We start from the raw sequence: 27,806 nt of genomic DNA on the forward strand, positions 1-27,806 counted from the left end.
AACAACAGAAAACTCCTAAGTGATCAAGGGGTTCACATACTTTAAAGTGGCACTGTATGTGAATGTGTGACCTGTTGACATTAATCAGCTTTGTTGATATGATTTGTTATATGGATATATCTCATGTGAGTAGGGGGGTGGGGGGGTTATGACATGTTTGGGATATGTTATTGTATATATGCTTAATAAGAATGTTTGAAATATTGTTATCCCAATTTAAACCAATAAAAAAGAAATACTAAAAAAAGAAACATGTTCAATCAGAAGCAGGTGGCATGTGTCCAGTGCATTATGAAGGCAATCTCTGTGGTCGAGGGAACTGGTTTCCCCCAACGTGTCAACACAACACCCCAACAGTTCAGCAGGTCCAGGGTCCATGCTGCACAGTTCCTGGATGTTGGCGAGCCAGAACTCGTGGCCCAGCTCCTGGTCTCTAGACTGGACTTGCAGTGACTTGCAGTGACTTGCTCCTCCCTCTCATGCCAGCCTTTTCTCCTGCCACTGTGGACGGCAGGGGGTTGGGTGGTGACCATGCTGCTGACGGTGGGCCACTGGTGGCAGGGAGGACGCCAGGGAAATGGTGGCTTGCTCTGTGTCTACCAGAGCCTTGCAGGGTTGGCGGTTGAGCTTGCAGCTCAGATACAGTCCTTTCGTGTGACCCAGGCAGCTAACCACATGGATCGGGGAATTCTGGTTTTCAGCGCTGGGAAGTGGGGGGCTGTATGACCAGGCTCACCACACCTGTGGCAACCGTTGGTCGGCCAGGATAGACATTGTCTGGATGATGGAGGCCATCACTGAGTCGTGGTGAAGGCCGAATCTGGCAGACGTCTTCCATCTCCTCCTCCGGTCGGTCGCCCTACTGCGTGGTCAGCCTCGACCCATGTGGTTTCCCAGAGAGCCACACTAATCTCTAATTTGGGTCAGAACTTAATGACCATGGAGAACCACTGCTGTATCTCACACACACACACACACACACACAAAACACAGAACTGTGTCAACCTCAATGAAAGCACTATAGTATTGTTTACATCATTCACAATTACCTTTTATGGGATAATGTATGTTCTGCTGGTGTTTATCGAATAAATTAAATGATTTTGTTGTCCTTTCGGTGAGAAAAAAAATCTGACTTCTGGTGAGAAAAAAATGGTTCTTCATGCAAATACATCTTTAAAGTTTGAGGTCTTCAAGTTGAATTTCTGTTACAAAAAGTGAACAGCCCTCATGTGAAATTATATGAAAGATATGAATTATAGAATTATTTGAAGTACAAAACCCATTGCCAATGGCAGTAGTCATTCATTCTTATGAAGAAATAATATTTCCCGAATGTTGTGGTGACCCATTCAAATCAACGGAACATTCTGCAGCATTCTGAAGAGCCATATAACATATGTTTAAGATTACTTTTGTTACAATATATGTTATAGTATAATCACTACATGACTGGAAAGCCACAGGCCCCCTGAGAAATCAGAGGTTTGCATACACTCATGCAGTGCATGGTTTGGTGCCAGGCCCAGCAGTAACGTCTGCCCGGTCCATCAGAGCTCTATATTCGGGCATGGGCGTCCCCTGGGAAGCCCATATCAAGGCCTTTCTCACAAATACTCAGCGGAGCATAAATCCTACACGCATGACACATCAGAGTTTATTTTAGCTAAAAAATGAAAACAGACAGTTGACCCCTGTGACCCAGCAGATACTGGCAATGAATTAAACAAACATCGCAGCGAGGATAAAATCAGTGATCAGACTCCACAAACAGGGGAATGGCAAACATCATTTTTTTTTTTAAACCTAGACCCCTTGTCAAAAGCTTAACTGCTCCCTTTAATTCATCAAAAAGGGTCCACCTGAAACATCTAAAACGTCTATGATCGCTGGCATGTTCAAGAAACATCTTAAACGTCTATGGTCGTTGGCATGTTCAGGGGCCCCGTCCTAGTCTGGGACCTATGAATCAAGCATCCACCCTCCCCCCTAGGCTACTTGAGGAGGAAATATAACCCTCATTAGTCAGTCTGAAGTTCTTACTGATGATCACTGCTGAAGAAGAATCTTGTTTCCCTTGGCCTGTTCAAACATTCAGACCTTCTGATTCACGTCACATTTGTTAGACATGGTGTCATTTCCTGTTTGTCATGAGCTTCACTCTGTACTTAAGTAAAGTAAAGTATGTTATTAAAATTGTATTCTCTTTGGAAATATGTTTTGTAAAGCTGTACTTCTTTTTTTTATGAACTGCCCAAGTTCATATTCTCTCTACACCTGATAGGGTGGATGAATCGTACACCTCCATTGCTGTGTTAATCTAGAACCCACAGGAACAGAAGTAGCTGTAACCTGTAAATGTGCACAGCTACAGGGGAGAAAGAGCCTTGAAACAAAATACTGAGCTATGTCTCCCTCTAGTGGTGAACCATGACATTCACATCATATAGCACATGATCAACATCAAACATCAGAATGTACATAGCACACTGTTACGTGGGTAACTGGCTTGGGATACAAGGAAATAGCTACTGATTGGCCCATCAGGAACTTGAGCCTCCTTTCCTGTTTGTGGTGCTTTAGATCAGCGCAAACTTAAACTGGTGTGATGTCCTGAGTGATTCCAGAGACAGAGAGAAAACAAATTAAGTTGTTTATGCAGAACACATATTTTTCAAATATGGGGAGATGTCCAACTTGGGAATCAGACATAAATCACCTTATTGCATGAGTTGGGCATAAATTCTCCAAGGCCTATGAAAATAAACAACAATCATAACAATGACGGAGCTTCATTTAAGATGCCAAATCCAATTATCTCCTTCTTTAGTTATTTATTGTTTCAAATTCAGTCGGATTACAGGCTTGGGTAGAGCAATTCACCGGCATTATTGAAGCGGTTTCTCCTCCAAGCGCTGCTTTATATAAGACCTCACACCAGCTGACAGTCTTTAAAGGTCTCTGCTTAAAGTTTCATAATTTCCTTCTTATTACAAGAGGCATTTAGAAACACACACCCACTCTTAGTCAACACCCCCCCCCCCCCCCCCCCCATCACCCTGAGTGTGAGGATCAGAGAAAGTGAGAGAGAGAGAGAGAGATAGAGAGATGTATAACTTGTGCATATCTTGTGCGTCAGAGCACAGCACTGATTATGTCCCATAATGACAAATACAGAATGAGAATATTTGTATATAATAGATAATATTAGATTCTGTGAACCAAAGTGCCATCATGACCGGTGTTATACACGCGGTCAGATATACAATGAGATGTGGGCTTCAAGACACGGGCCTGAACGTGTGACTTGAGATGTTCTGAGTGAGAGAAAGATTCTCAAGCCAGTTCATCTCATGTGCACAGGAACTCCTCACAGGGTTTATTTAACACAATCTCAACTCCACTTGGAACACAATCATAATGAAGCCCCCTTTGCTGTTTGTGACAGGAAAACAAGCCGGGATATAACAACATTGTCACCCCTGAGCATCCGTAGCTGTGCCCGCCCAGGGTGGGAAGTGCATATCTCTTCACATTTCAGTTTTACCTTAACAGACTTACAAGCAATCTGTGACTTCGCTTCACAATCTTACTTCAGTTTTGGTCATTACAATACACAGTTCAGCTCACGGTGTATGTGTGTGTGTGTGTGTGTGTGTGTGTGAGAGAGAGAGAGAGAGAGACAGAGAGAGTGATACAGAGTATGGTTGTAAAAGTGTGTCCATGGGTGTGTGTGAAGGATGGAAAGTTGGGGTGTGTGTGTATGTGTGTACGTGTGCATACATTTAAGAGAGTGAGTACATAGCCTCTTCATATAGGACATCTCGGTCCCTGAGCCTTGCTTGTGTCACCAAACAGTTTTTCATTAGAGGTGCATGAGAGTTCAAGAAACACAAAAGCATCTTCACACGCAGAATCAGAGCGGGAGAGGGAGAGGCTGCTCATCATCGCCTCCTGGTGGAGATTGCGTTACTGCTACTGCTGCTGCTCAGCCGGCTCATGCCCTTGCTCATCTGGGGGAAGTGCACGGTGGGCGTGCGTGACGTCGGGCCGTAGAGCCCCAGGTTCCGCGCAGCCGGTGACTTCCGGGGCGCCTTGAGGCAGGGGAAGGGGGAGAAGGGTAGGGGCTGCTGCTGGTACTTGGACAGCCCTGCGGGGGTAGAGGCGGAGGTGGGCATCCGCCTAACGGAGCAGGAGGACTCAGAGCTGGAGGAGTCCAGTACCGGCTCCGTTTCTGGTTGTGGTGTCGGTGCCGGTGTGGGTTCCGATGTGCTGGAGGGTGTCGTGAGTTCCGGTTCTGAGTCCAGCTCCAGGGAGGCAAAACGTTGTTCCACCAGTCCGATCCGTTCGTTATCCTCCTCCTGCTCCTCCCTTTCTCCCTCCACACCATCCAGTCCAGAGTCCTGTGAGAAGCTTTCTGTCACTACCTCCTCCTTAGACACCTCCTCTTCAGACCCCTGTACCACCTCCTCTGCCTCCTGCACTCCCTCCACCTGTCTGGTCTCTTTCTCACATTTCCTCTCCTCCTCCTCCTCCTCCTCCCTCTCCTCCTCTCTTGTCTCTCTCTTCTCCTCTTCATCCTGTGAATCCACCCCCTGTCGCTCCGCCTCTGTGGTCGGGGTCCCAGGCGAGTCAGTCACCGTGGATGTCGTCTCCTCATCTGTTTTTTCGGGGTCATCGAACTCCAGCTGGGCACAGGCCCTGGCGATGTTCCTGCGGTGGGTCCGCACGTGGGCTCGCCACGGCGACTCTAGCCGGCTCCGCACCGCCTCGTCCAGAGGGGTGGACTGGCCCTGGGAGGCCCCGCGTGGCGCCCCACCAGGGCTGCTCCTGGAGTTCCGTAGGGGGGCTCCTCGAGGCCTCCTCCCCAGAAGGAGGTGGTTGACCACGGGGGAGGGGTGCACCTGGGAGGCCAGGACGCTGGTGGCCGGACACTTATCTGAAGGACAGAGGAGGGAGAAACATGATAGTGAGAGTGAGTTTGGAAAGAGAGGGGAGGTGAAAGAGAGAGTTAAAGAGAAAGAGAGAGAGACCAAAAGAACGGCAAGCAACTTGACCGAGTAGAATAAAGCAGACAAAGCAGGAAATCAAGAGAGAAGCAGGTGTCCTTAGGACTGCACCCGCCCCTCAGGCAGATTCACCCAAGCAGCTCTTGATTAGATGATTGACGTCGATCACACCCAATCCCAGGAGGGCTGAATGATTGATGCCTACATGCCTGAATGTGTGGCCCCCACCCACCAAATCTAGGCTGGAACACAGAGGCTGATCAAATCCTGTTTTCCCAGTGGAGTCATGAAATATGCAGACGGTGCCGGGCCAGTTAGTCAGCGAGAGAGTGCCTTAGCTCTGGAACGTTGATTCCAAGGGGAAATTTAGGAGGCGTTTCCTCAAAGGCTTTTAAAAAGCTCTATTTGTAACATGCACATCTTTATGCATGAGTGTGACATGATCCCATGAGAAATTGATTTAAACCACACAGAGACATGTTTGTTTCATCTCAAGCCTCTCTGTTCTAGTTATATTTTCTATGCCAAATGTATTGTGTGAAATTATATGTTGTCTGTATTAAGGAGATCTTTATGAGAGCTGACTTCTATGGGTACAACTATTCCCCACAAACTGCTGCAATGGCAGATTACTAGCTCTTGTACTCCTAATCCTAATCAATCAATCAATCAATCAATCAATCAATCAACCAACCAACCAAACAAGGTACAGCTCCTCTGTAATAAATAAATAAATGTATCAACAAATCAATCAATCAAATTTTACCACCCAACTAATCAGTCATTAACTCAAAAACAGATCAAAATCGAAGTGAAAGATTCAGCTAAAGTCCAAGCCTCAAGGGAAAGGCCCCACCAATGTGACCACGCCCCTTCACCACCTCAGTCCCTATGTGACCACGCCCCTTCACCACCCTGGTCCCCATGTGGCCACGCCCCATCCACACCATGGTCTCTCATGACCACGCCCCCTTCACCACATTGGTCCCTGTGTGACCACGCCCCTTCACCACCCTGATCTCGCCACCTCCACCGGCCTGATCTCCGTGTGGCCATCCTGGGCTCCGCACAAACCTGGAAGCTCCTGCTACCATCTCTGACACCCTGTGAAACAGCTTAACAAACCCACACTGGCTCCCACTTTATATTCAGTGCCCGTATCACAGTCTCCTTACAACAAGCCTGTGTACTTCTCATCTAATCTAAGAGCATATTATTACCACATGGACCTGGGTTTAGGGTTAGCTTTATATTGTTACCAGATGGACCTGGGTTTAGTGTTAGCTTTATATTGTTAGCAGATGGTTTAGGGTTAGCTTAATATTGTTACCAGATGGACCTGGGCTTAGGGTTAGCTATATATTGTTAGCAGATGGTTTAGGGTTAGCTATATATTGTTACCAGATGGACCTGGGTTTAGGGTTAGCTATATATTGTTACCAGATGGTTTAGGGTTAGTTATGTGTAATGTAATGTATAAGTTTGCTGTACTTATCGCTAACTTAAAAACAGTGAGAAGAAGACACAGGAGGCAGACATGCTAAAATCAGGGCGACTTCATAAATAGTGGGGGCCCACACTGTGTTACTGACTGAGAGGTAGTACCATTACTCTGTGGTTCACACGAGGCCCCAGACAAGGCCTCTGGACCAGGACCTGAGGAAAACACCACCAATATTTATTCATATATCATGTATATTTGAAGTGAGTGTGTATGTGTTTGTGTGTGTGTGTGTGTGTGTGTGTGTAAATATTTGTGTACTGCAGGGGGGGTGGTGACATCATGACTTGAACATGTCTATTGGGGGGGAAAAGTGTGAATACAACCCCTTCAGAGAACAGACATTACAGACAAAAACAAAACAACCTAAAAAACACACACGGCTCCTTTAAATGCATCTAAAGGTAGCGATGTCAAAAACACACACGGCTCCTTTAAATGCATCTAAAGGTAGCGATGTCAAAAACACACACGGCTCCTTTAAATGCATCTAAAGGTAGCGATGTCAAAAACACACACTGCTACTTTAAATGCATCTAAAGGTAGCGATGTCAAAAACACACACGGCTCCTTTAAATGCATCTTAAGGTGCTTCTTATGCATGCAGAGATTCCAGTTCAGTCGTTTATTTGGAAAGTATATACACCACATTTTGCAGTGGACATACACACAGCACTCTAAGCCATAGGTAATCGCCACCCCTGGGAAGGGACTGCTCTTCCTGTACAGCTAAAGTACACTTTGTTTCCTTGTGTGCGTGCGTCTGGCGTGCGTGCGTGCGCGCGAGAGGACACTAAAGTGTTTTTATTCTTGTCTTATGCAACCACAACCAGTATTGTGTGATGCTGTAACATGATATCCAGGTATTGTGTTACAGCATGACAATTCTCAAATAATGAGAGGGCTGTGTGTGTGTGTGTATAAATATGTGTGAGTGTGTGTGTGTGTGTGTGTTTCTATGTGCAAAGGTAAACAGGTTAGTTCTCATGTAGTGAGTCAGTGTGTTTAGCTGTTCTTCCTTCATCATCTCTTTACCTAGGAATACGGCTTCCTCATAGCACTGCTGTTTTGTATGTAAGCTGTTCACCATTCTTGACCTGTTGTGCTTTCGTCTCTGTTTACTCAGTATGTGGATGTGTGTGTGTGTGTGTGTGTGTGTCTTCACCTGTTCTTATGTAGAGCAGATTGGCCTGTTGCTGCTGTCGTGTCTTGATGCGTGAGTACTGTTTCCTCAGCGCGGTGATATCGGTGCTCATGCGCTCCAGCATCATGCTGTTCATGGCCGCCTGGTGCTCCGCCCGACCCGACCCCACCGCACCCACCGCACCCGGGGACACCCCCGCCATGTTACTGCTGCGGGGGCTCTGCTCTCCATGCTGGTCTGGACAGAGAGAGAGAGAGAGAGAGAGAGAGAGAAAGAGGGAGAGAGAGAAGGAGGGAAAGAGAGAGAGAGAGAGAGAGAGAAAGAGGGAGAGAGAGAGAAAGAGGGAAAGAGAGAAGGAGGGAGAGAGAGAGGGAGAGAGGGAAGGAGAGAGAAAGAGAGAGAGAGAGAGAGGGAGAGAGATAAAGAGATGGACCAAGAGAGAGAGTGTGAGATGGATAGGACGGAGGTAGTAAGAGAGTGAAGGAAAGAAAAAGAAGACAGAAGGAACGGAATAGTGAAGAGGAGAGGGAGAGGTAAAGAGAGGAGAGAGAATGAAAGGAAAAGTGATGGGTGAGCAAAAGGGAGACAAAAATGCAGAGGAATGGATAAATGAACAGATAGACAGATGAAAGGAGAGAAAGAGAGAAAGAATAGGACATTCCAAGCTGTAGTTATTAGGTGTACTGTCCTCCTTCCTCTAACATTTCTAGAATTGAAAGAAAATCAGTGTTTTCATAATCCTCTTGACCTTTTGTACCACCTTAAGAAACCATCCAGCAGTCCAACCCTCACCCAGGATAAAAACCCAGTGATGCTTCAAGGCCTCAGCCCCAAACTCCCACCCAGACTACACCAGAGGCGAGAGAGGCACCTGAGACGAGACAGTCCAAATCCAACCTGACTTTTAGCTTTCCCTCCGAATTCCCGCTCCGCTCATGTGATGGACAGGAATTAGTTTTCTTTCCCTGACCTCCCGCCCCTGTTGTCTGGATTCAGTCCCTCACTGTCGTCTGAGGTTCTGCAGTCTGTGATTAAAGCTAATTAAAGTTCAGCGACCCGGCATACTTCTTTTAAAAACATGACAGGATTTGAGTTAATCTAACTTGGAAGAGGATGAAAGAGATCTCACGAGACGAGGAGGCCGTATTGTCCAACTTATCATGTGTTTTCATGAAGTTTCCTCGAAAACAGTTACACACATGCACACACACACACACACACACACACACACACACACACACACACGTGTGTGCACAGACATATTTAATCACACAGGATTACATAGTTATTTGCTGTAAGGCAGTAAAGGTGTTATACTGTACACCAAAATGCTAAACTAAATCATCCCCCAAAGTTAGTGTCAAAAGGTTTTTAAAGGATAGATCTTACACATTAATCCCCTACCACACACACACACACAAACACATGTGGGCACAGACACAGACACAGACACAGACACAGACACAGACACACACAGACACACACACACACACCTCTGCTTCTCTGGAGTTAACGGTACCCAGAGACAACAGTAACATTGTCGTTAGACAGAACTTGGTCATGTTACGTTAAATCCCACTAGGACAAAGATTACAACCACGCATAATTGATGGATTTTGGTTGACAAACATAGCTTAGGCCTACTGTCTATGGTGACTGTCTAAAACTATAAACTATATTTTCTGTCATCTTGCTGCACTCCCGAACTGGTAAATTGGTGAGAAGCCTTTTTATATATATTTTTTTCCCATGTTCTCCATTACCATTATGATGGAATGTAGAGATGTAAAGATTTAGCAATACAGTCAAAAGTACAGTAGTCATGGGAACACCCCCCGGCATGTAGCTGCTTCCTGTCAGAGAGGAAGTGGGCGAGACAGAACAGGAAAAGAGGGATCGGTGTGAGACACGGAAGAGATATGGGGATCCCTCTGAGCCACTGTGCGCACACACACACACACACGCACACTAGAACACAAAACACACACACACACACTCCCACTAGAACAAACACACACGCACGCAGAGAAAAACGCACGCACACACACACACACACACACACTACAACACAAACACAGTGTTCATCGGGGCTTCCAATAGCTAAGAGTTCCACAGAAGACTGAGTTCAAGCTTAATTTTCAGCTAGTAAAATGTCCTCATTTTCAAGGACTCAAACCATTTTAGAGGAAATGTACTACTATATTATCTTTCAAAAAGAGGCTGCAAATTGTCCTTTATCAGAGGTTTCCAAGCAGAACCCTTTGGGTATTTCTCATCCAGAACCATCTCTCTCTGAAACTACAGCACATCATTGTTGCCCTCAAAGAGGCCCCCTAGCTCTCTTCATTCAGCTCTATCAGTCTCAGATTAGCCATTTAGAGCTGCTGTATGCTTTAGAGTACACACTACACCACACACCTGATAGTCTAGGAGCTGTAAAACTATATAGTACCGGGGAGAGAGAGTTCACCATAGAAGTGCAGTTCTACTCACACTGGCACATTCTGCAGCATCATTCATCTTCATTCACCAGAGAGAACCCTAAAGCTTGTCGCTGTCTCTCAAACATCGGGTTCTAATTTCATTGACAGGCAATGAGGAAACGCGATTTGGGACAAGCAAGGTCTGTCGTGCGTGAACTAATATTATTGTGTGGCGTGTGGGAGCATTGTGCTGTCCCACCCATGTTTGCGCTCAGGATCTTACTCATGGTGGTAAAGTGGCAAGTCATTGCCGAGTTGTTAGCTTAGCTTCAGTTCATGTGTGGTTAACTTTGCTCGATATTGGTTGCCATTTGCCCGTCATTGAAATGAGGGGCCCATTATGGATGATCAGCTCATCTGCTGCAGTGTAGTGTCTTGATTTATATTAAATATTATGTGTATTTTCTGCGTCCTGACACTACTCCTCTGTACTAGGTCAGGTGAGCGTGTTTAAGTTTCATTATAGGAACTAAAGAATGAGCAGGACCCTCAGATAAGGAGTTCTTTATACAACTACTGTGGAACTATTAAGGTTATCCACACTAAACAGACTCTGCAACATTCATTGGATTCTGGGTGGAACCATTTGAAAAAGAGTACCATGTTCAGTCTTTTCCTTTGGAGAATGTCATGCTCTCAAAAAAGGTTCCTCTTTCCTTCAGGAGGACAACCTCCTAAAGGTCAATGGATTCTAGGAAGACCTTTTAAGGGTTCTTTTATAACAAGTTCAAGCCAGAGTCAGGGCTCTTCTACAATGTTCTGTACACACTTGGCGCCCCACCTACCTCTGACGTTCCTCTGGTACCGCTGTAGTTCCGGTGCCAGAAAGCCTCCCAGCGGACCCAAACAACCCAGAGCCGTAACTAGGGAATCTTCATCATCCATGTCAGCATCCTCATCACTCTCCCATCCCTCCAGGCCACCCGGACTACTACAGGACACACACACACACACACACACACACACACACACACACGCACACACAAACAATAAAACAAGACTGAACATCTGTGTCTGGTTTGTCATCAGTCACTTAAAAATCACTTGTCATTATAACATCAAAGACCCAGGATCGGTCTGATGGATCCCACAGAGAAAATAGGCTTCAAAGACACTTCAACATAGAGAAACATCTCCCAGAGTATTCCCAAAGTGTCCAGCCCTACCCTTCCTCACAAACAAACACATAGCAACCTGTGAGTTTAATACAATTAGGTTTCATTCAGGCACAACGTCTACACACGGTCCATACCTGATGTAGACTCTTCTGGATATCTGATCCTTGATACACTGCCAAGGGCCTGCCACATTTCCATGTCATTTTGCCTCCTCATAAAAACTCTGACATGATCCCATGGAGAGTCACTCTTTGTTTTTACTCACTCTCTACTGACGTAGTTGTACTTTAATGAGGAGCCCACAGCTGATGGAAGGGCCCTTACCGGGAGTTTGCTTTGACTAGAGTTGGGAGGGCTGTGATGTTGTGGGTGTAGTGTTCTTACCGTGAGTTGCCCTTCACCGGGGCAGGAAAGGGTGTGATGTTACTGCCCTTACCGTGAGTTGCCCTTCACAGGGGCAGGAAAGGGTGTGATGTTGTAGGTGTACTTCTCCCTCAACTCAGCCAGCTGGGGAAAGGGGAAGACTGCCATGGCGTACACCATCTAAAGAGAGAGAGGGAAAGGGAGAGAGAGTCATTATAAATAATCCATACTGCCATATAGCAGGGTTTCTCCACGAACCACACAGTTGAAAGTTTAAACGTATGGTGAGGTGTAATGATAAGGGTGATGAGGACTAATCTGTGTGCCTCGTGGGCACATAACTGGTCTGTGGGAGTCAGAATTCTTGCTGTTTGTTAGGGGTTCAAATACTTATTTGCCGCAACAAATGCAAATCAATTCATAACTGTTATAAAATGCAGTTTTCTGGATGTTTTTGTTGATATTCTGTCTCTCACTGTTAAAATAGACCTACCATTCCAATAATAGATCACACATTTCTTTGCAAGTGGGCAAACTTCCGAAATACTTATTTTCCACTGGAGTCTATGAGGTCGTGCTCTACCTGCATGAGGTCACTGGAGTCTATGAGGTCGTGCTCTACCTGCATGAGGTCACTGGAGTCTATGAGGTCGTGCTCTACCTGCATGAGGTCACTGGAGTCTAGGAGGTTGTGCTCTACCTGCATGAGGTCACTGGAGTCTATGAGGTCGTGCTCTACCTGCATGAGGTCACTGGAGTCTATGAGGTTGTGCTCTACCTGCATGAGGTCACTGGAGTCTAGGAGGTTGTGCTCCAGCATCTCCTGTGCTAGGCAGCCCATGGTGCTGTAGAAGTCGTCTGCAGACTGGCAGTACTCTACACGCCTGGCAGAGGAAAGAAACATGATGGAGGAAATAAGACATCCATGTTCCCATAATACAGCCGGGGGGCAGATACTACTCACTTAGATGTTTTTTTTCTTTTAATCTGCAAAGTCTCATTTACAAACACTAGCACACACTCATGCACACTCGCGCACACTCACACACACAGTTTCAGTCATACTTTTATGATCATCATTCAGCAACATATTTCAAACCAGTGATAAGCAAAGGACTAAGCAATGACCTCAATAAGAAGTGTCTTATTATAGGGTACATTAAAAGGATATTTCACAAAGTATAAACATGCATTTCCAATGTTTTCATATTATTTTTTACATTTTAACATGTTTGAAAATGCAAAGATTTTATACATTAAGTTTTTTTTTTTTTTAAACAGTCCATGCGCTTCCCTTGCGGATTTCAAGGCCATGACCTCGGTGCCTCTAACATCCTGTTCTAGTATCTGGGCCATTCTTCAGGGGAACACCCACGCCCTCCAAGGAGAATATCACCAATTCCTGTTCCGGCTCTCGTCTCTGTCAGTGGTGTTTAAGTGGTCCCTGGCTGAGACATAGTTTTGTTATTTCAGTCAACTCACTCTCCCAGCTTGGCCCAGATAGCCAGGGCCACCCTGAGGAGGACCTCGGAGCCCTCGAAGAACACCGAGTCCCAGATCTTCAGCACGGTGTGGCGGGGCAGACAGGTGGCAAACATGGTGAGGAACCACTGCATGGTGAACACGTTGGTGAGCGGGGGCTCGTAGCTGCCTGTGGGAGGGCGAGGGCGCGCGCACACACACACACACACACACACACACACACACACACACACACACACACACACACACACACACACACACGCATGCACACACACAAACACACACACCCACAGAGACACAGAGACACACACACACACACACACCCACAAACACAGTCACATAAATGATGCACACCTAACTATTGTTGTACACAGAATACAAAGAGCATAATAAAATAACAAAAATAACAACCCTGGCTTGTAGAGTACACCAGAGCAAAGCTTTTAATGGGTTGCTGTTTTACTTCAGGACCAATGTAAACAGACCTATGCCAATTACTAACTTCTTGCTAGTCTGATGGATACAAGCTTTTTGACCGACAAATCAGTGTATCACACTACTAATATCACACTACTTATTCATTCCCAAAGCGTCTTATGTTTGGATGTGATGCTGTTCCGGACTTACCTCCACCGTCCTGATTGGCTGATTTCTGCAGGTGGTGCAGGTGCTGAGAGAGTTCCGGAAGCTTGAGCCTCAGCAGGTCTCGGAACACGGCCATGTCCACAGACAGCGCCCGCAGGTTGTTGGCAAAGTAACTCTCAGGGAGCACCTTATCGATCAGGTAGATCATCACCTGGAACCATTACACCAACCATCAACCGTTAAGCATTACAACTAAACTGTTTACATGTGTGAAATACAGATCAAAACACCTTAAGGGAGTCATGATATCCCAGATAGGCAGACAGGCAGGCAGACAGACAGACAGACAGACAGACAGACAGACAGACAGACAGACAGACAGACAGACAGACAGACAGACAGACAGACAGGCACACAGACAGACAGACAGACAGGCAGACAGACAGACAGGCAGACAGGCAGACAGGCAGGCAGACAGACAGGCAGGCACACAGACATAGGTCAGACCTACTGTATTCATGCCAGCTCAAGGCTAGTTTTGTTCCTAAGATAACTTCCATCAAGGTAAACTCTAACCCCTGTCATATAAGGAGACCCAATAAGTGGTCATCGAAGCAATCTCTGAAAATGGCTATTATATTAAAATAGCCTAGTGTCCTGTATATCAGTATCAGTGTCTGGATGGGGCCTAGGTCTCTAACATGGCCGCCTGCCCACTAAGAGAGAGTGTGTCGTGAGGATGGACTTGCTGCGCAGGCACAACAGAGCTTCACTGCTGCTGATGTTGGTCAACTTCAAAAATAACCTCTGACTCAGCAGTCTCAATCTTGACTTCATGCAATGCACTCTTTGTGACTTTTATCTATTTATTATCCATCTTTTTTAATCATGCATTTTGCAGAGTGACTAAAATAGTGACAGTAAATGTGTACATCTGTGTATAAAACCATGAGGCTGTAACCTTAACAGATTATGAAGCCCTACTGCGCGCACACAGACACACACACAAACACACACACACACTGCAGCAAAAAGCACCAAAACTCCACCAGTGTTTGGTACTCTACACCTAATAAACCGTCACGCACACGCACACACACACACATGTGCGCGCACACACACACACACACACACACACACACACACACACACACACACACAGTAGCAGCAGCAGCAACAGCAGCCTCTCAGTCAGTGCTCCAGACCTCCATGAGGTCATCTAAGCCGAGGGCCTCCTAAGTACCTTGAGCGCGTCTCCCTCGTTGCCGTCGGTGACCTCCAGGATGAGGGCGGCCAGCACGTTGAAGCCCTGGCAGTAGCCCACCGCCTTGTTCCAGCGGGCGAAGGCTAGCAGCACCCGCTTCAGCACCACACGGTCCTGCTCCCCCTCCTGGCCACTGTAGGCACTGTAGCCCGTGCGGTGCAGGTCCTACAGGGAGAGATTAGGGAAGATACAGTTACCATATGAACAAGCAGACAGAGAGAGAGAGGGACAGAAAGAATGTCTCTCTCTCGCTCTCTTTCTTTCTTTCGAAAGAGAGAAAAAGATATACAGAGAGAAAGAGAGAGAGAGAGAGAGCGAGAGCGAGAATGAGATACAGAGAGAAAGAGAGTTACAGAGATAAAGAAAGAGAGAGAGAGAGAGAGAGAGAGAGAGAGAGAGAGAGAGAGAGAGAGAGAGAGAGAGAGAGAGAGAGCGAGAGCGAGAGCGAGAATAAGATACAGAGAGAAAGAGAGTTACAGAGAAAAAGAAAGAGAGCAAGAGAGAAGGAGAGAGAATAAGATCTAAGGCCACAATATGATATGTAGCCTGTCACCCGGACAACAATGAGAAAGAGAAACAGAAAAAAGGGGGGGGGGCATTAGTCTTCGATCTATCTGGTACATCATATAACACATTTTTGGGCAATACATTTTATTAAGTTTGAAATATATTATTTGTTAGATGAGGAGTGAGAGGGAGAGAGACAGAGGCCAATTAATGCAATGTACATTAGACTGAACATTAGTGACACAGAAAGTGGACCACAGGAGTTGTCCTTATGTGCCAGACACACACACACACGCACATGTGGACCACAGGTGACGTGACATCCTTGTGTGCCAGACACACACACACCCTGGACCACAGGCGATGTCCTTACGTGCCAGACACACACAAACACACACAAACCACAGGCGATGTCCTTACGTGCCACACACACACACACACACACACACACACACACACACACGCACACGCACACGAACCACAGGCGATGAATCACATTCTCCTTACATGCCAGACAGACTCTCAGGGAAGACATAAAAAGGAAAAAAACAAACAAACACCTGCCTGGTTTCCATTAGGCTTTCGGTGATGACGCTCAGGCCATGAGCAAACATCCTGCCTCTACACCACACAGCCCACTCAGTCCGCAGGTGATCACACTCTCCTCTCCACCACACAGCCCACTCAGGTGATCACACTCTCCTCTAGACCACACTGCCCACTCAGTCTGCAGGTAATCACCTCTTGTCTGTGCCGGTAACATCTTACAACTTATAGTAGTGCTCAGTAGTCTGTAGTGCTTTCAATCCTGGAGTAGTGCTCAGTAGTCTGTAGTCCTTAACATCTTAAAGCAGCGCTCAGTAGTCTGTGCTGCTTAACATCTTAGAGTAGAGCTCAGTAGTCTTTAGTGCTTTACATCTTAGAGTAGTGCTCAGTAGTGTGTGTGTGTGTGTGTGTGTGTGCTGTTTAACATCTTAGAGTAGTGCTCAGTAGCCTTTAGTGCTTTACATCTTAGAGTAGTGCTCAGTAGTCTGTAGTGCTTTACATCTTAGAGTAGCGCTCAGTAGTGTTTGTGTGCTGCTTTATATGTTAGAGTAGTGCTCAGTAGTCTGTAGTGCTTTACATCTTAGAGTAGTGCTCAGTAGTCTGTAGTCCTTAACATCTTAGAGTAGAGCTCAGTAGTCTGTAGTGCTTTACATCTTAGAGTAGTGCTCAGTAGTCTGTATGTGCTGCTATACAGCCGCGGAAAAAATTAAGAGACCACTTCAAAATTATCAGTTTCTCTGGTTTTACTATTTATTGGTATGTGTTAAAGTAAAATGTACATTTTTGTTTTATTCTATAACCTACTGGCAACATTCCTACCAAATTTCAAATAAAAATATTGTCATTTAGATCATTTATTTGCAGAAAAATGACAATTGGTCAAAATAGCAAAAAAGATGCAGTGTCTTTAGATCTCGAATAATGCAAAGAAAACAAGCTCATATTCATTTTTAAACTACACAATACTAATGCTTTAACTTAGGAAGAGTTCAGAAATCAATATTTGGTGGAATAACCTTGATTTAAAATCACAACTTTCAACGTTGTACTTTGCCTGGCTGAGGTTTGTAAAAGACCATAAGGATTGAACCAAAGCGGACTGGAGGGTCTCCTAGTTCGTCTTCTCTGATGTGCCCAACACATGGTCGTCTGATGGTTAGACGGAGACCTGGAGAGGCCTACAAGCCACAGAGTCTTGCACCTACTGTGAAATTGGACTCATCAGAGAAGACGAACTAGGAGACCCTCCAGTCCGCTTTGGTTCAATCCTTATGGTCTTTTACAAACCTTAGCCAGGCAAAGTACAACGTTGTCCCGGAAGAAAAACTTGCTTCCTTTTGCTCAAATAAATAATAAATGATCTAAATGACAATATTTTTATTTGAAATTTGGTAGGAATGTTGCCAGTAGGTTATAGAATAAAACAAAAATGTACATTTTACTTTAACACATACCAATAAATAGTAAAACCAGAGAAACTGGTAATTTTGAAGTGGTCTCTTAAGTTTTTCCGCGGCTGTATATGTTAGAGTAGAGCTCAGTAGTTTGTAGTGCTTTACATCTTAGAGTAGTGCTCAGTAGTCTGTAGTGCTTTACATCTTAGAGTAGTGCTCAGTAGTCTGTAGTGCTTTACATCTTAGAGTAGTGCTCAGTAGTCTGTAGTGCTTTACATCTTAGAGTAGTGCTCAGTAGTCTTTAGTGCTTTACATCTTAGAGTAGTGCTCAGTAGTCTGTAGTGCTTTACATCTTAGAGTAGTGCTCAGTAGTCTGTAGTGCTTTACATCTTAGAGTAGTGCTCAGTAGTCTGTAGTGCTTTACATCTTAGAGTAGTGCTCAGTAGTGTGTGTGTGCTGCTTAACATCTTAGAGAAGTGCTCAGTAGTGTGTGCTGCACCTCCTGTCTGTGGTGCTTAAGGGGTCATCAACACATCTGTTTTCCCATGTACTCCAGCCCTATCCGTGTCAGACTTACATCATAAACATCATAAACTCATGTGCTGTAGATTACGAAACGTTAAATCAGTGCTGACGTCCATCCTGTCTTTTCCTTATACTGCTTCAGTAGTGTGTTCTCAAACTAGCCTACTCCCATATCGGATCTCTGATGGGCTGTATGTTACAGGAGCTTTAATTACTTCTCATGTGTCTTATAAATCGAATAAATCCATCTTGCTTACCCACAACACACATTTATCAGTCTTAAAATCTTAGATGCATATTACAGTGTACAGTTCTGAGAACAGCATATTGGAAGCTATTTTCCCGTTTCATGATCACTGATGAGGTTCTGTCTGTTTCTGCTGAGGTAGACGATATATCAAACAATTCCTCCCTTCTTATTACCCCAACCCTCACTCCTGGTTTATGAGGTCGTATCTGTCTTAAACCTTGGCTCTTACAGGAGCCTAATGACAGCTTCTATCCGTGCGTGACATCACTTATATACACCAAACACACTTCACCGAATATGCCAAATATACCAAATGTTCTGTGAACACTCAGCATCCTGCTGTTCTTTCAGTCTTTTAGATGTTGTTTCGATCGGCTTAATGCTTCCCTAATCATCTCTCTCTACTCTTAATGCTTCCCTCATGACCTCTCTCTCCTCCTGCTTCCTCATTTATATCTCTCTACTCAAGCCGACTGCTTCAGAGATCCACACACACCATTTGTGACTGATTCCCACGCCATGCCTACCCACACACCTTACATCCTGCAATACGGCTCCTTGGGGAACCGGTTTAACCACTCACCTTGTCCATATATATATAACCACCTGATATGCTGCTGACGCCATCCTTCCCTTCATTATCACTAAGCTTCTTTATTGATAGACTAGTTCAAATCCAATGTAAACAAACCCAACCAGATTCATGGAAGGCATTCTAAAACTAGTGGTGTCCTGGCTTTGTATAAGGTCCACATGCTAACAATGGATACAAATCTTAAACACCAACTTCAATGAGTTTGTGGTGAAGTTAGAATGACGTACTCAGCACTGTATGATCAAAATGGAGGAGAAAAAGTACAAAGTAATTAATTACCTTAACGATCTGAATTCCGAGTGTGTCATCATCAGGGTTGCTCCGGTCGTTGAAGGCAAACCTAAGCGTCTTCTCCCAGTCTATAGAAATACTGTGGAGGTACTGATCGGCCAGTGTCAACCACACCTTATGAAAAAACAAACAAAACATTAAATCTACAATAAATACAAACAAACACCTTATGAAAAATGTAAGCTACAATGTAATGACTTAAAGTAAAAGCCAATTGTAATTTCAACTGGGTTAGGGAAAACAGAGTATAGCTACGTATATACCCCAGCTTTGGTGTGTATGAAATGAGGTGCTGCATGCCATTATCTAGTCTGCCAAGACTGTACGTATGTGTGAGGATGGTGGGTACAAGGATGGGGGTCAAGATCTTTCCAGTTCTTTTATGCATTTTATTAGAACATAAATAATACAATAAAGAAATGATACCCTCTTCCTCCACTCCTTCGGGATCCCAGTAGGGAGTCTGGCCACCGCCTTGAGAGCATCGAACCACTGCAGAGGACAGAGCACATCAGATAGGGAAATGAAAGCAGCGCTCCACCACACTGTTGTCACAGGCATCCTACAGCAATCTACTTAGTCAAATCATTGCCTTCCTTCAGTGACTTCCACAAAGCTATCCTTGATGGCACAAGAGGGCATCTTACTCCGCCTATAGTACCATAATACGGCAAGGCCATGTAGGAGTCACACACTCCACTTACAGTTCATATAACATGTTGCTTATTGACAGGAACTAATAGGAGTGGCTACCTTTCCAGTAGAAATGTCATGATGTGAACAACTCACCTGCTGGAAGCCATTTTTCCCGAGGGAGGGCTCGATCGTAAACTTCAGTCTCGTGTCAACTCCTGCAAGGAAAAACAACAGAGATCAGTGGTTGAAAGGAAGCGAGGTCAGTGGGTTAAAACGTTAAAACGCTTAGCTTGTGAAAGGCTAATGCCATTTCGCCCTTATCAGGAGAGTGGTTATCGTGTTCTTTTGAAAATGTAGCACCCTTCTCACCCTACCCCTTCACTTAGCCGACGCATATGCCCATCATTTTATCGACCGCGCAAAGACTACTTAAATCGGATTTCCTTTTATTGGGATGCTGCTATTTGGTCCATTAGCTAGTGAACTTGATCCTGAAGGTTCTCATAAAGGAATGATCAATAATAGATGATGTAAATAGCAATCGGTGGTTTGGACAACTCGATCAGGCCCGCGACTCGAACAGGCTGCTGGGGGCGGGTTTAACAAGTTACAGTGAAAGACGTCATACCCTATAGTCGACAGCAAGAAAAGATTTTCTACTATTTCAGATCTCCTGAAGTTTAGTTACGTTCTCTTGTTCCATGTTTGCTTTCTGGGCTGGTCGATACTTTATAAACTGGTAAAACTAAAACAGCATGCGATAGTTCTTGAGATCAGATTTGTTGATAACTGTCGCTGTCCCGTTCGCGGTGGTGCTGATTCCTTACTTCCGCTCTACACTTCCTCAAGCGAAAGCATCAGAAAGCCACAAAATATGAACTTGTTCTCCATTTTGACCACATATCGATTTTGGTTTGTCCGGAAATGAGGCAATACGTATAGATCTGAGGAAGAAATAGCCTGTGATTCGAAAGTTCGTCTCTATGTGAGCAACCGCAGCAGCGGCCATTGCTCACGTCTTTAACGCTAAAGACAGAGCTATAGGTACTTTCTCGCTCCCAAAGTGTCGTTATCACTATCCAAAATGTGTCGCCCTTCTCTGTATATTACAATTCCTAATGATCAAATAAATAAGGCACTACACGACCTGTGTCAGTGTCCTCCATCATCTCACGTTGTCTGCTCCGGGCAGCTGCGGTACCATGTTTGAACAGAGTTTTCGGTAGGCTACTGTCCGTTGCAGACGGGGATTACATGAATACTATCGCCGAAGCCCTCCCTCTTCGAAATTGGTAAAAGCACTTGCAAATGAAATGCCGAGAAGTGGGGAAACACAATTACTATGCATGTAGACCTTAAATAAATGCAAACACGGCCAGGAATGGATCCTGTTCCCCTGACGTGTTATCATGAAAATAAAAGTATAGATCTTTACATAAAATCAATGCGATTTCTCTGTTTGGATAGGGAAGTCCTGAAGGTACAAGGTGGATTCACTTTACACACTCTTGGCAAAAACTCATGTTAATAATTCAAGTTTAAAGCAATGTGTCCACACGCTATTTCATTAAATTAAAGATATTGATAAAGATACTAAACACTACTGAATGTGAACAGTCTTTACATCATAGCCTACAGTAAGAAGCGTATACACAGCGGTCACCTGGCTCCAAGGTACAGAGCAGTCGCGGTGCACTTCGAGAGATGTTGCTGCGTTTCTTGAGGACATTGCTGATGATATTGCCGACTCCGGCTGCATTCTGTTTGTTTTTCAAAGAAATTCTTGATCTTCTGGAAAGGACAAACTTGTCTTGCTTCATCTGGGTTGGTCGTCTGGATACAGACGAGGTCCGTTTTGTTCCCTCCTCCGTTCCTTATGTCCCTAGATATTTGCTTCTTCTTAAGGCTAATACATTTACATAAACTCGGTGTCATAGGAGGAACCACATCGGCATCCGTCTTTGGAAGAAAATAAATCCACGCGTCCGAGAAAGATGGCGAGGTAATCGATCTAATTGATAAAAGGCAACAGTGTATAGGACCGTACTGTACCTCAACGAACGGTTATAAATCAAACGTTAAACATATGACTTGTCATTTAAAAATATCTAAAAACACAGAACCTGCTGCAATATCCTACATGCAAAAACCAAAATAACCATTCACGACCACCAAATGGGCATCTGCAATCTGAGAAACGGCTGCAGTATCGCGCTCTAGAAGGATGATGTCTACGGTGTACACCCACATATGCAGCGTCACACGGAATGTTTGTGTGGGTGGCGTGTATGTGTGTATGAGGGAGAGTCAGATAGGTTGGGTTGCTGGAGATAAATGACAGTTGGGTGGAAGTAATGACTTAGGCGGGAGAAATAAATAACTGGCAAGGACCATAAGGAACAGAGAAACAACAACATCCAGGGGAACTGCATCCATACACACCAGAGCATTAATTATAGTCTTACAGTCTTCTGGCAGCTCAGTAGAATATAAATGAGGTAATAAAAGGTGATGCGTTGTGGAAGGCATGCTACACAAAGATTATTAAGAATGCTCTCAAGATAAAGACTACATTAAGATGCTTATGTAGTCAACTCTTTCACACAGTGAAGCAAAATGATAAGAAAGAAGAGGCGGGAACACAAACCTGAGCAAACACAAACCAATAATTGCAGTAGGATTTTTCATATTTCTATTTCAGCACTGCAAAGGCGTGTCTGACCAGCGCCCCCAGGACAGAGGAAGGAGACAGAGAATAAAAACGCAAAGTCACCCAGGTGATAGAGGGTGAGGAGGATGTATCTCAAGACATCCCTAAAACAAACACAGCCAATCTATTCATAGTGCTGGCTCCAACAGATGAATAATATATTGTGCCTTTTGGAGGATTCATTCTTCCCATAGTGCATCTCTGCATGAGCTTCAGATACAGGGGGAAGATTATCCCCTGAGCAAGGAGGACAAATATTTGCAGGAAATCGCATAACAATTCATCTGTAACTAGCACAGTGTATGCGGAAAACATCCCATAATGCTTACACTGACAGGAAATTAAAGATGATCATATAAGCATTCAAATCTTAATAATGTGAAGAAAAGTTATCTCTCCCCTTGACCTCACATGCACACATGCACTCCCACGCAAACACACACACACGTACACACACGAACACACAGGCATGCACGCACGCATGAACACACACACACCCATGTACGCACGCACACACACACATGCACACACACACGCACACAAACACTCAAGCACGCACGGACGCACGTGCACAGATGCACGTGCACACACACGATCATTGTGAATTGAGGATTAAACCAAATGATCTTGTTCCTGGATATGAGTAGACAGACCTTATCTGTGTCCTCTAAGAGTGAAGTTTATAACCCCAGATTTGCCTGACATCTTGTGTAAGATAACAACATGACAAGCTCAATGGTTTGTCATTGAGAGTAAAGACATGATAGAAGGAAGACCATCATGCACACACAGAGGGCAAGGATGAGTGGAGATCTCTTAGGGGGATGATTATTTACCATACCTGGGTTACGCAGTGGTCACGCTGCATGGAAGTGACAGAATAACCAAACACAATTCAGTGAGTCAAGACTCAAGAACATAAGAACATAAGAACACAAGAATGCAAAAACAAAAGAACACAAGACTCGAGAGCAGATCTGACTGATCCGTATCTACACCAGCTTCTCTCTGGACTGGCGCTGCCATCCCTCGGCGTCAGGCCATGGCACAGCTTTAGGAGCTGCAATCTGACACCAAGTTGGCATCTCTTTGTGCTTTCCGACACTGTGCTTCCGTGTCAATATTTGACATCCACTGCAATCTAACCACTTACAGCGTCTACAAATGTACTGTTTATGTGTATGTAAGAGAGAGGAGACATTTGTCACTGATCAAATGTCTATTCTGTGATGTATTTGAATCACACTGTAAAATGATAAAGGTCGATAGGAACGGATTATTTAAAGCATCACTGTTCGTCAATGTAACTAGATTAGGGCTGCAACTAACGATTATTTTGGTAATCGATTAATCTATCGACTTTTTTTTCTCGATAAATCGACTAATCTAACGATTATTTCCATAAATTTTAAAAATTATTCAAAATGTTGGAATTTGAATTTCAAATGTATTTCAGTAACATGTTGATTACATTTGTATTATCATAATAAATGAATTAAATAGTAATACAAATTAAGAGTGCAAATATGCTTTTAAAAGTAAAGAGATAGTGTAAATAAAGTTTTAAAAGGAACTCAAAATAGCAATCAAGTCTCTGCAAGTGCAAAATAACTGAGCTGCAGGTGACATTCAAATTCAACATATGAAAAAAAAAATCCACAATCTTTTGTTTATGATTGCTAAATGGAGGAGGTAAACTATTCAGAACAAACGAAAATACAGGCTAATCTGATAATTCACTGATTTACCACATCGCACTTAACATAACTGAAATAGCGTTAGCAAGCATCCTCCATGAGACGTTCTGTTTTCAAACATGTAAGAGGAAAACCTTACAATAAGTTATAGATATATGTCTATGATAATTGCCGCTAGACGCTTACTGTTCTTATGCTCCCACAGCCCATTCTCTTTGAAATACTGAAGTAGTACTTCTTAAACTACTAATAATTGACCATCATTGAGAAAAAATGACAACTTTTCTGTTAGCCATATCTGATATGCAGCAGCTGCAAAACCAAGCTTTGTTTATTGTTTCCATGGTAACATGAGCCATCTCAGAATAATTCGCTTTTCAAAGCTATTTCGCACATCCTATATGCAATTCCGAATGAAAAGTAGCATACCGGCAGCTCTGTTAGCGTCTGCCCTTTTTTATTTTCAATATTATATGACTCGTCGACGATACAAATCCGCGTCGACCATTTTTCACAATCGACGTCGTCGACTTCGTCGACTTCGTCGACTAATTGTTGCAGCTCTAAACTAGATCTTATATTGTTTCGTTGTAGCCTACTACGGGAGGTTCACTTACAGCAGAATACACACACACACACACACACACACACACACACACACACACACACACACACACACACACACACACACACACACACACACACACACACACACACACACACACACACACACACACACACACACACACCTTTAAACAACAGATTCACATAATCTCTCCCTTTTCATGGCATATGCTACTGCACTTCAAAAGATTTCCATGAACACACACAGAGGAGAGGGTGTGCCCACAGGAAAGAGTCCTGGCTAGAACAAGCGCAATCTAATACTAATCTAATCTATCGAATCTAATGGCTTTCAAGCAGAAACTCTTCACCCAGCTACTTTCTTGCCAAATCTACAAGCCACTGTGCCTCTGCTGCTCTCCATCATCTATGATCTATTATCATGACTGTGTGAACACCTATTTATTCATGAGGTAAAAAACAACTAATTGAAAAATATATATACAAAATGAAGGGAACATGTTTTATGTATACCCCTACAAGAAACGTGTGGGAGATCAATGCACTGTAATCAACTAAATATGGAGTTGCTAAATCACAGTCAGAGTCTGCAAATCTGGCGGTTGTTGATAGCTGAGCTCGGCAGCCAATCATATTAGACCCCTCCTTATCATGCACCTGATGCACAGAGCCACTGTGTTTTTTCCCTATTTACAAACCCAGGACTGTGAACGAACACCATAGTCTTTTCATGCACACAGAATGGACAGCTAGAAGCAAGACGCTGAATTTGACAACAAGTGTATTGCATACGAATTATTGACTACACCTTTAACCCCATCCTGGCCTACAGAGTGAGCATGGTGGGGTTTTCTTTTTTCAAACTATCTTTGTCTCAAGGAACAGTAAACTTCACTGAAGACTACAGTGCAATGTATCCTATTCACGATTCAAACATGTCATTCTATGTCTTTCTGGAAACCTAGAGAATCCTGAGGGGCAATTTGCCGAACTTGGCAAGACAATATTTCAGATTAGAATTTCAGACTCTACTCTGAATTTATGAAATGTGATCACTAGGAGAGGAAAAACGTTCAGCACTAAAGCAAACGGGCCTATCAAAGAAGTGCAGAAATACATGAGTGTAATCAAACATACTTCTTTTCTGAGACAAGGCTTGCAGGCACGCAGTGATGACGTCGTAGTTCTTCTGCAGCTTGCCGTGAATGCGGTCCTTCCTCTTGACCAGGCGCACCAGCTTGGCAGACTGGATGCTGATGCGATATTTCATCTCCTGGATGATCCCCTTCAGCTCCTCTGGGTCTGGGTAAGAACCACAACAATAAAATATGAGTCATGCTGGCCTAATACTTCTAATAATATAGGTTTAATATAATTTATTTGGACGTATGAAGGGCAACTATTTAGGATGTTTACAATAATGATTTTGCCAAAGGGCAAAGGGAAGCAACATACTAGCACATGTATTAACATATTTTGTGCCAGTGCATGACTGAAATCGAATGAACAGATAAACAACCAAACTGACTAGAATTTAATGCTGACTAGTGATATCGCCACGCCATATTGCCTTTCTCAAATTTCACAGCCTCTTATCAGACTCAGAATGATCGCCAATGAATAAATGGGATCAAAGAGCAGATTAAGATCTTCATTGACCTCAAATGGCTGCAGATGCTTCTTTCTGGGAAGAAGTGGCTGAAATTTGGGTGTGTTCGGGGTTGGGGGGGCTTGATGAATTACTTCTCTCTGGTCCTTAACAGAGAGGATATGGCTGCTTAATGGGGCCTGACGCCCAACTGTGTCCTGCTGGGAAACTCAGCCTCAGGGACAAAGAGGAGCTGAGAGGGAACAAATATTGGACCAGCTAAACAAACACATACAAATTCTTCTGTCCATTCAGAGCACAGTCTGAGAAACGTTATACAGAAAGGACTGCCTTCAGGTATTCATTGGCTATGTTTCAGAAATGTGTCAAAAGTATCCAGTTATCTTTGGACAAGTGTCATCCAGTTGCAGGGTCTACACACAAGTGTGTTCGTGTCACCTGGTGCACACTTAAATGTCAAAATACTTCTTACCCACCCATGAGCTTTAACATAAGAAAACAAATGTGTTTCCCTTGGCTTAAGCGTAAATACACTGAGGTAGGTGTGACTATAGCTGTCTAACCATACTCTCACAGAGCCTACGACTGTACCCAACTGTCACCTTTTCTCAAAGGAATGCATTTCAGCGTAATGGCACCTGTCACGCTGACGTGACAGAGAGATTTGTAAACTACATAGGATAGAACACTGTTGAAAGTGTAAAATAAAACACCCTTTGAATTTTCTTGTTATTTTTGAGTGCTAAGTGTTGAGTGTTTTGATTGTTAGGCATGCTACATGCAGATGCATAATATCTTACCTTTTGGGGAAAGGTATTTCACTTGATGTCGCCTGGTATGCTTTTCTTGAAGTTCCTGCAGGAAATTAGACACCGAGTTACTCCGTCCGAAAAACGCATCCGAACCTGACGCTTCGGTAGAACTATCCAAACTGTCCACGCTCCTTCTGTTCCTGCTACCAGTGAAGGTGTCGTAAAGTTCCACAAGTAAACAGTCGACGATAGAAGTTCGGGACACTGCTCTTGGTCGTTCGTCATCCAGATATTCATTGCTACAAAAACCGTTTTCGAAATCGGTGTTAACTTCGCCATTTAGAACCAGAGCACCGTCGGTTGGCCCCTCGACTGTTCCTTTGGCCCAGATGGTACTTTCAGAGGTCTTGGGAAAGTTGCAATCAGTCCGTGTTTGGCCCGGTAAAGTCCACTGATGAAACGCAGTGAAGCCATCCGTGGTCGATGCACAAGAGTTTACAAAAACTCCACTCTCACTCTGAGAACAGATATCTCCGTCACATATGTCGATTTCTTTCAGTTCGTTATCACCTACCTGCACCTCCGACATGTTTGGTAGAGACTCACACGTCAGGTTACTTGGGACTTGCCAGTCTCATGTTGCCAGCTCATGCATACGTAGCCCAGGCAGGTAGGCTACATTGCACCTTACGACGCGCTTTTCATTTTGGCCAGAAGGAACTGAAGTTCCGGGTGCATTCCATTGGGCTCGGCTGACTTC

The 27,806-nt window shown here is 44.3% G+C and overlaps 1 protein-coding gene across 1 annotated transcript; it reads right to left on the reverse strand.

Annotated features, from left to right (window-relative positions):
* Positions 1 to 3,944: 3,944 nt before the first annotated feature.
* On the reverse strand, positions 3,945 to 27,635 carry tbc1d30 (TBC1 domain family, member 30; the record flags this gene model as incomplete). The annotated part of the gene is made up of 14 exons (XM_080850965.1): positions 3,945 to 4,939; positions 6,615 to 6,665; positions 7,676 to 7,891; positions 10,923 to 11,068; positions 11,692 to 11,798; positions 12,397 to 12,502; positions 13,101 to 13,269; positions 13,728 to 13,896; positions 14,929 to 15,114; positions 19,046 to 19,171; positions 19,484 to 19,549; positions 19,847 to 19,908; positions 25,823 to 25,987; positions 27,095 to 27,635. The coding sequence occupies 14 exons, from the start codon at positions 27,633 to 27,635 to the stop codon at positions 3,945 to 3,947; spliced, it is 3,105 nt and encodes a 1,034-aa protein (XP_080707091.1).
* Between the last annotated feature and the right edge of the window lie 171 nt (positions 27,636 to 27,806).

Source organism: Sprattus sprattus (genome assembly GCF_963457725.1).
Source record: "Sprattus sprattus genome assembly, chromosome: 14".
Classification (NCBI taxonomy): domain Eukaryota; kingdom Metazoa; phylum Chordata; class Actinopteri; order Clupeiformes; family Clupeidae; genus Sprattus; species Sprattus sprattus.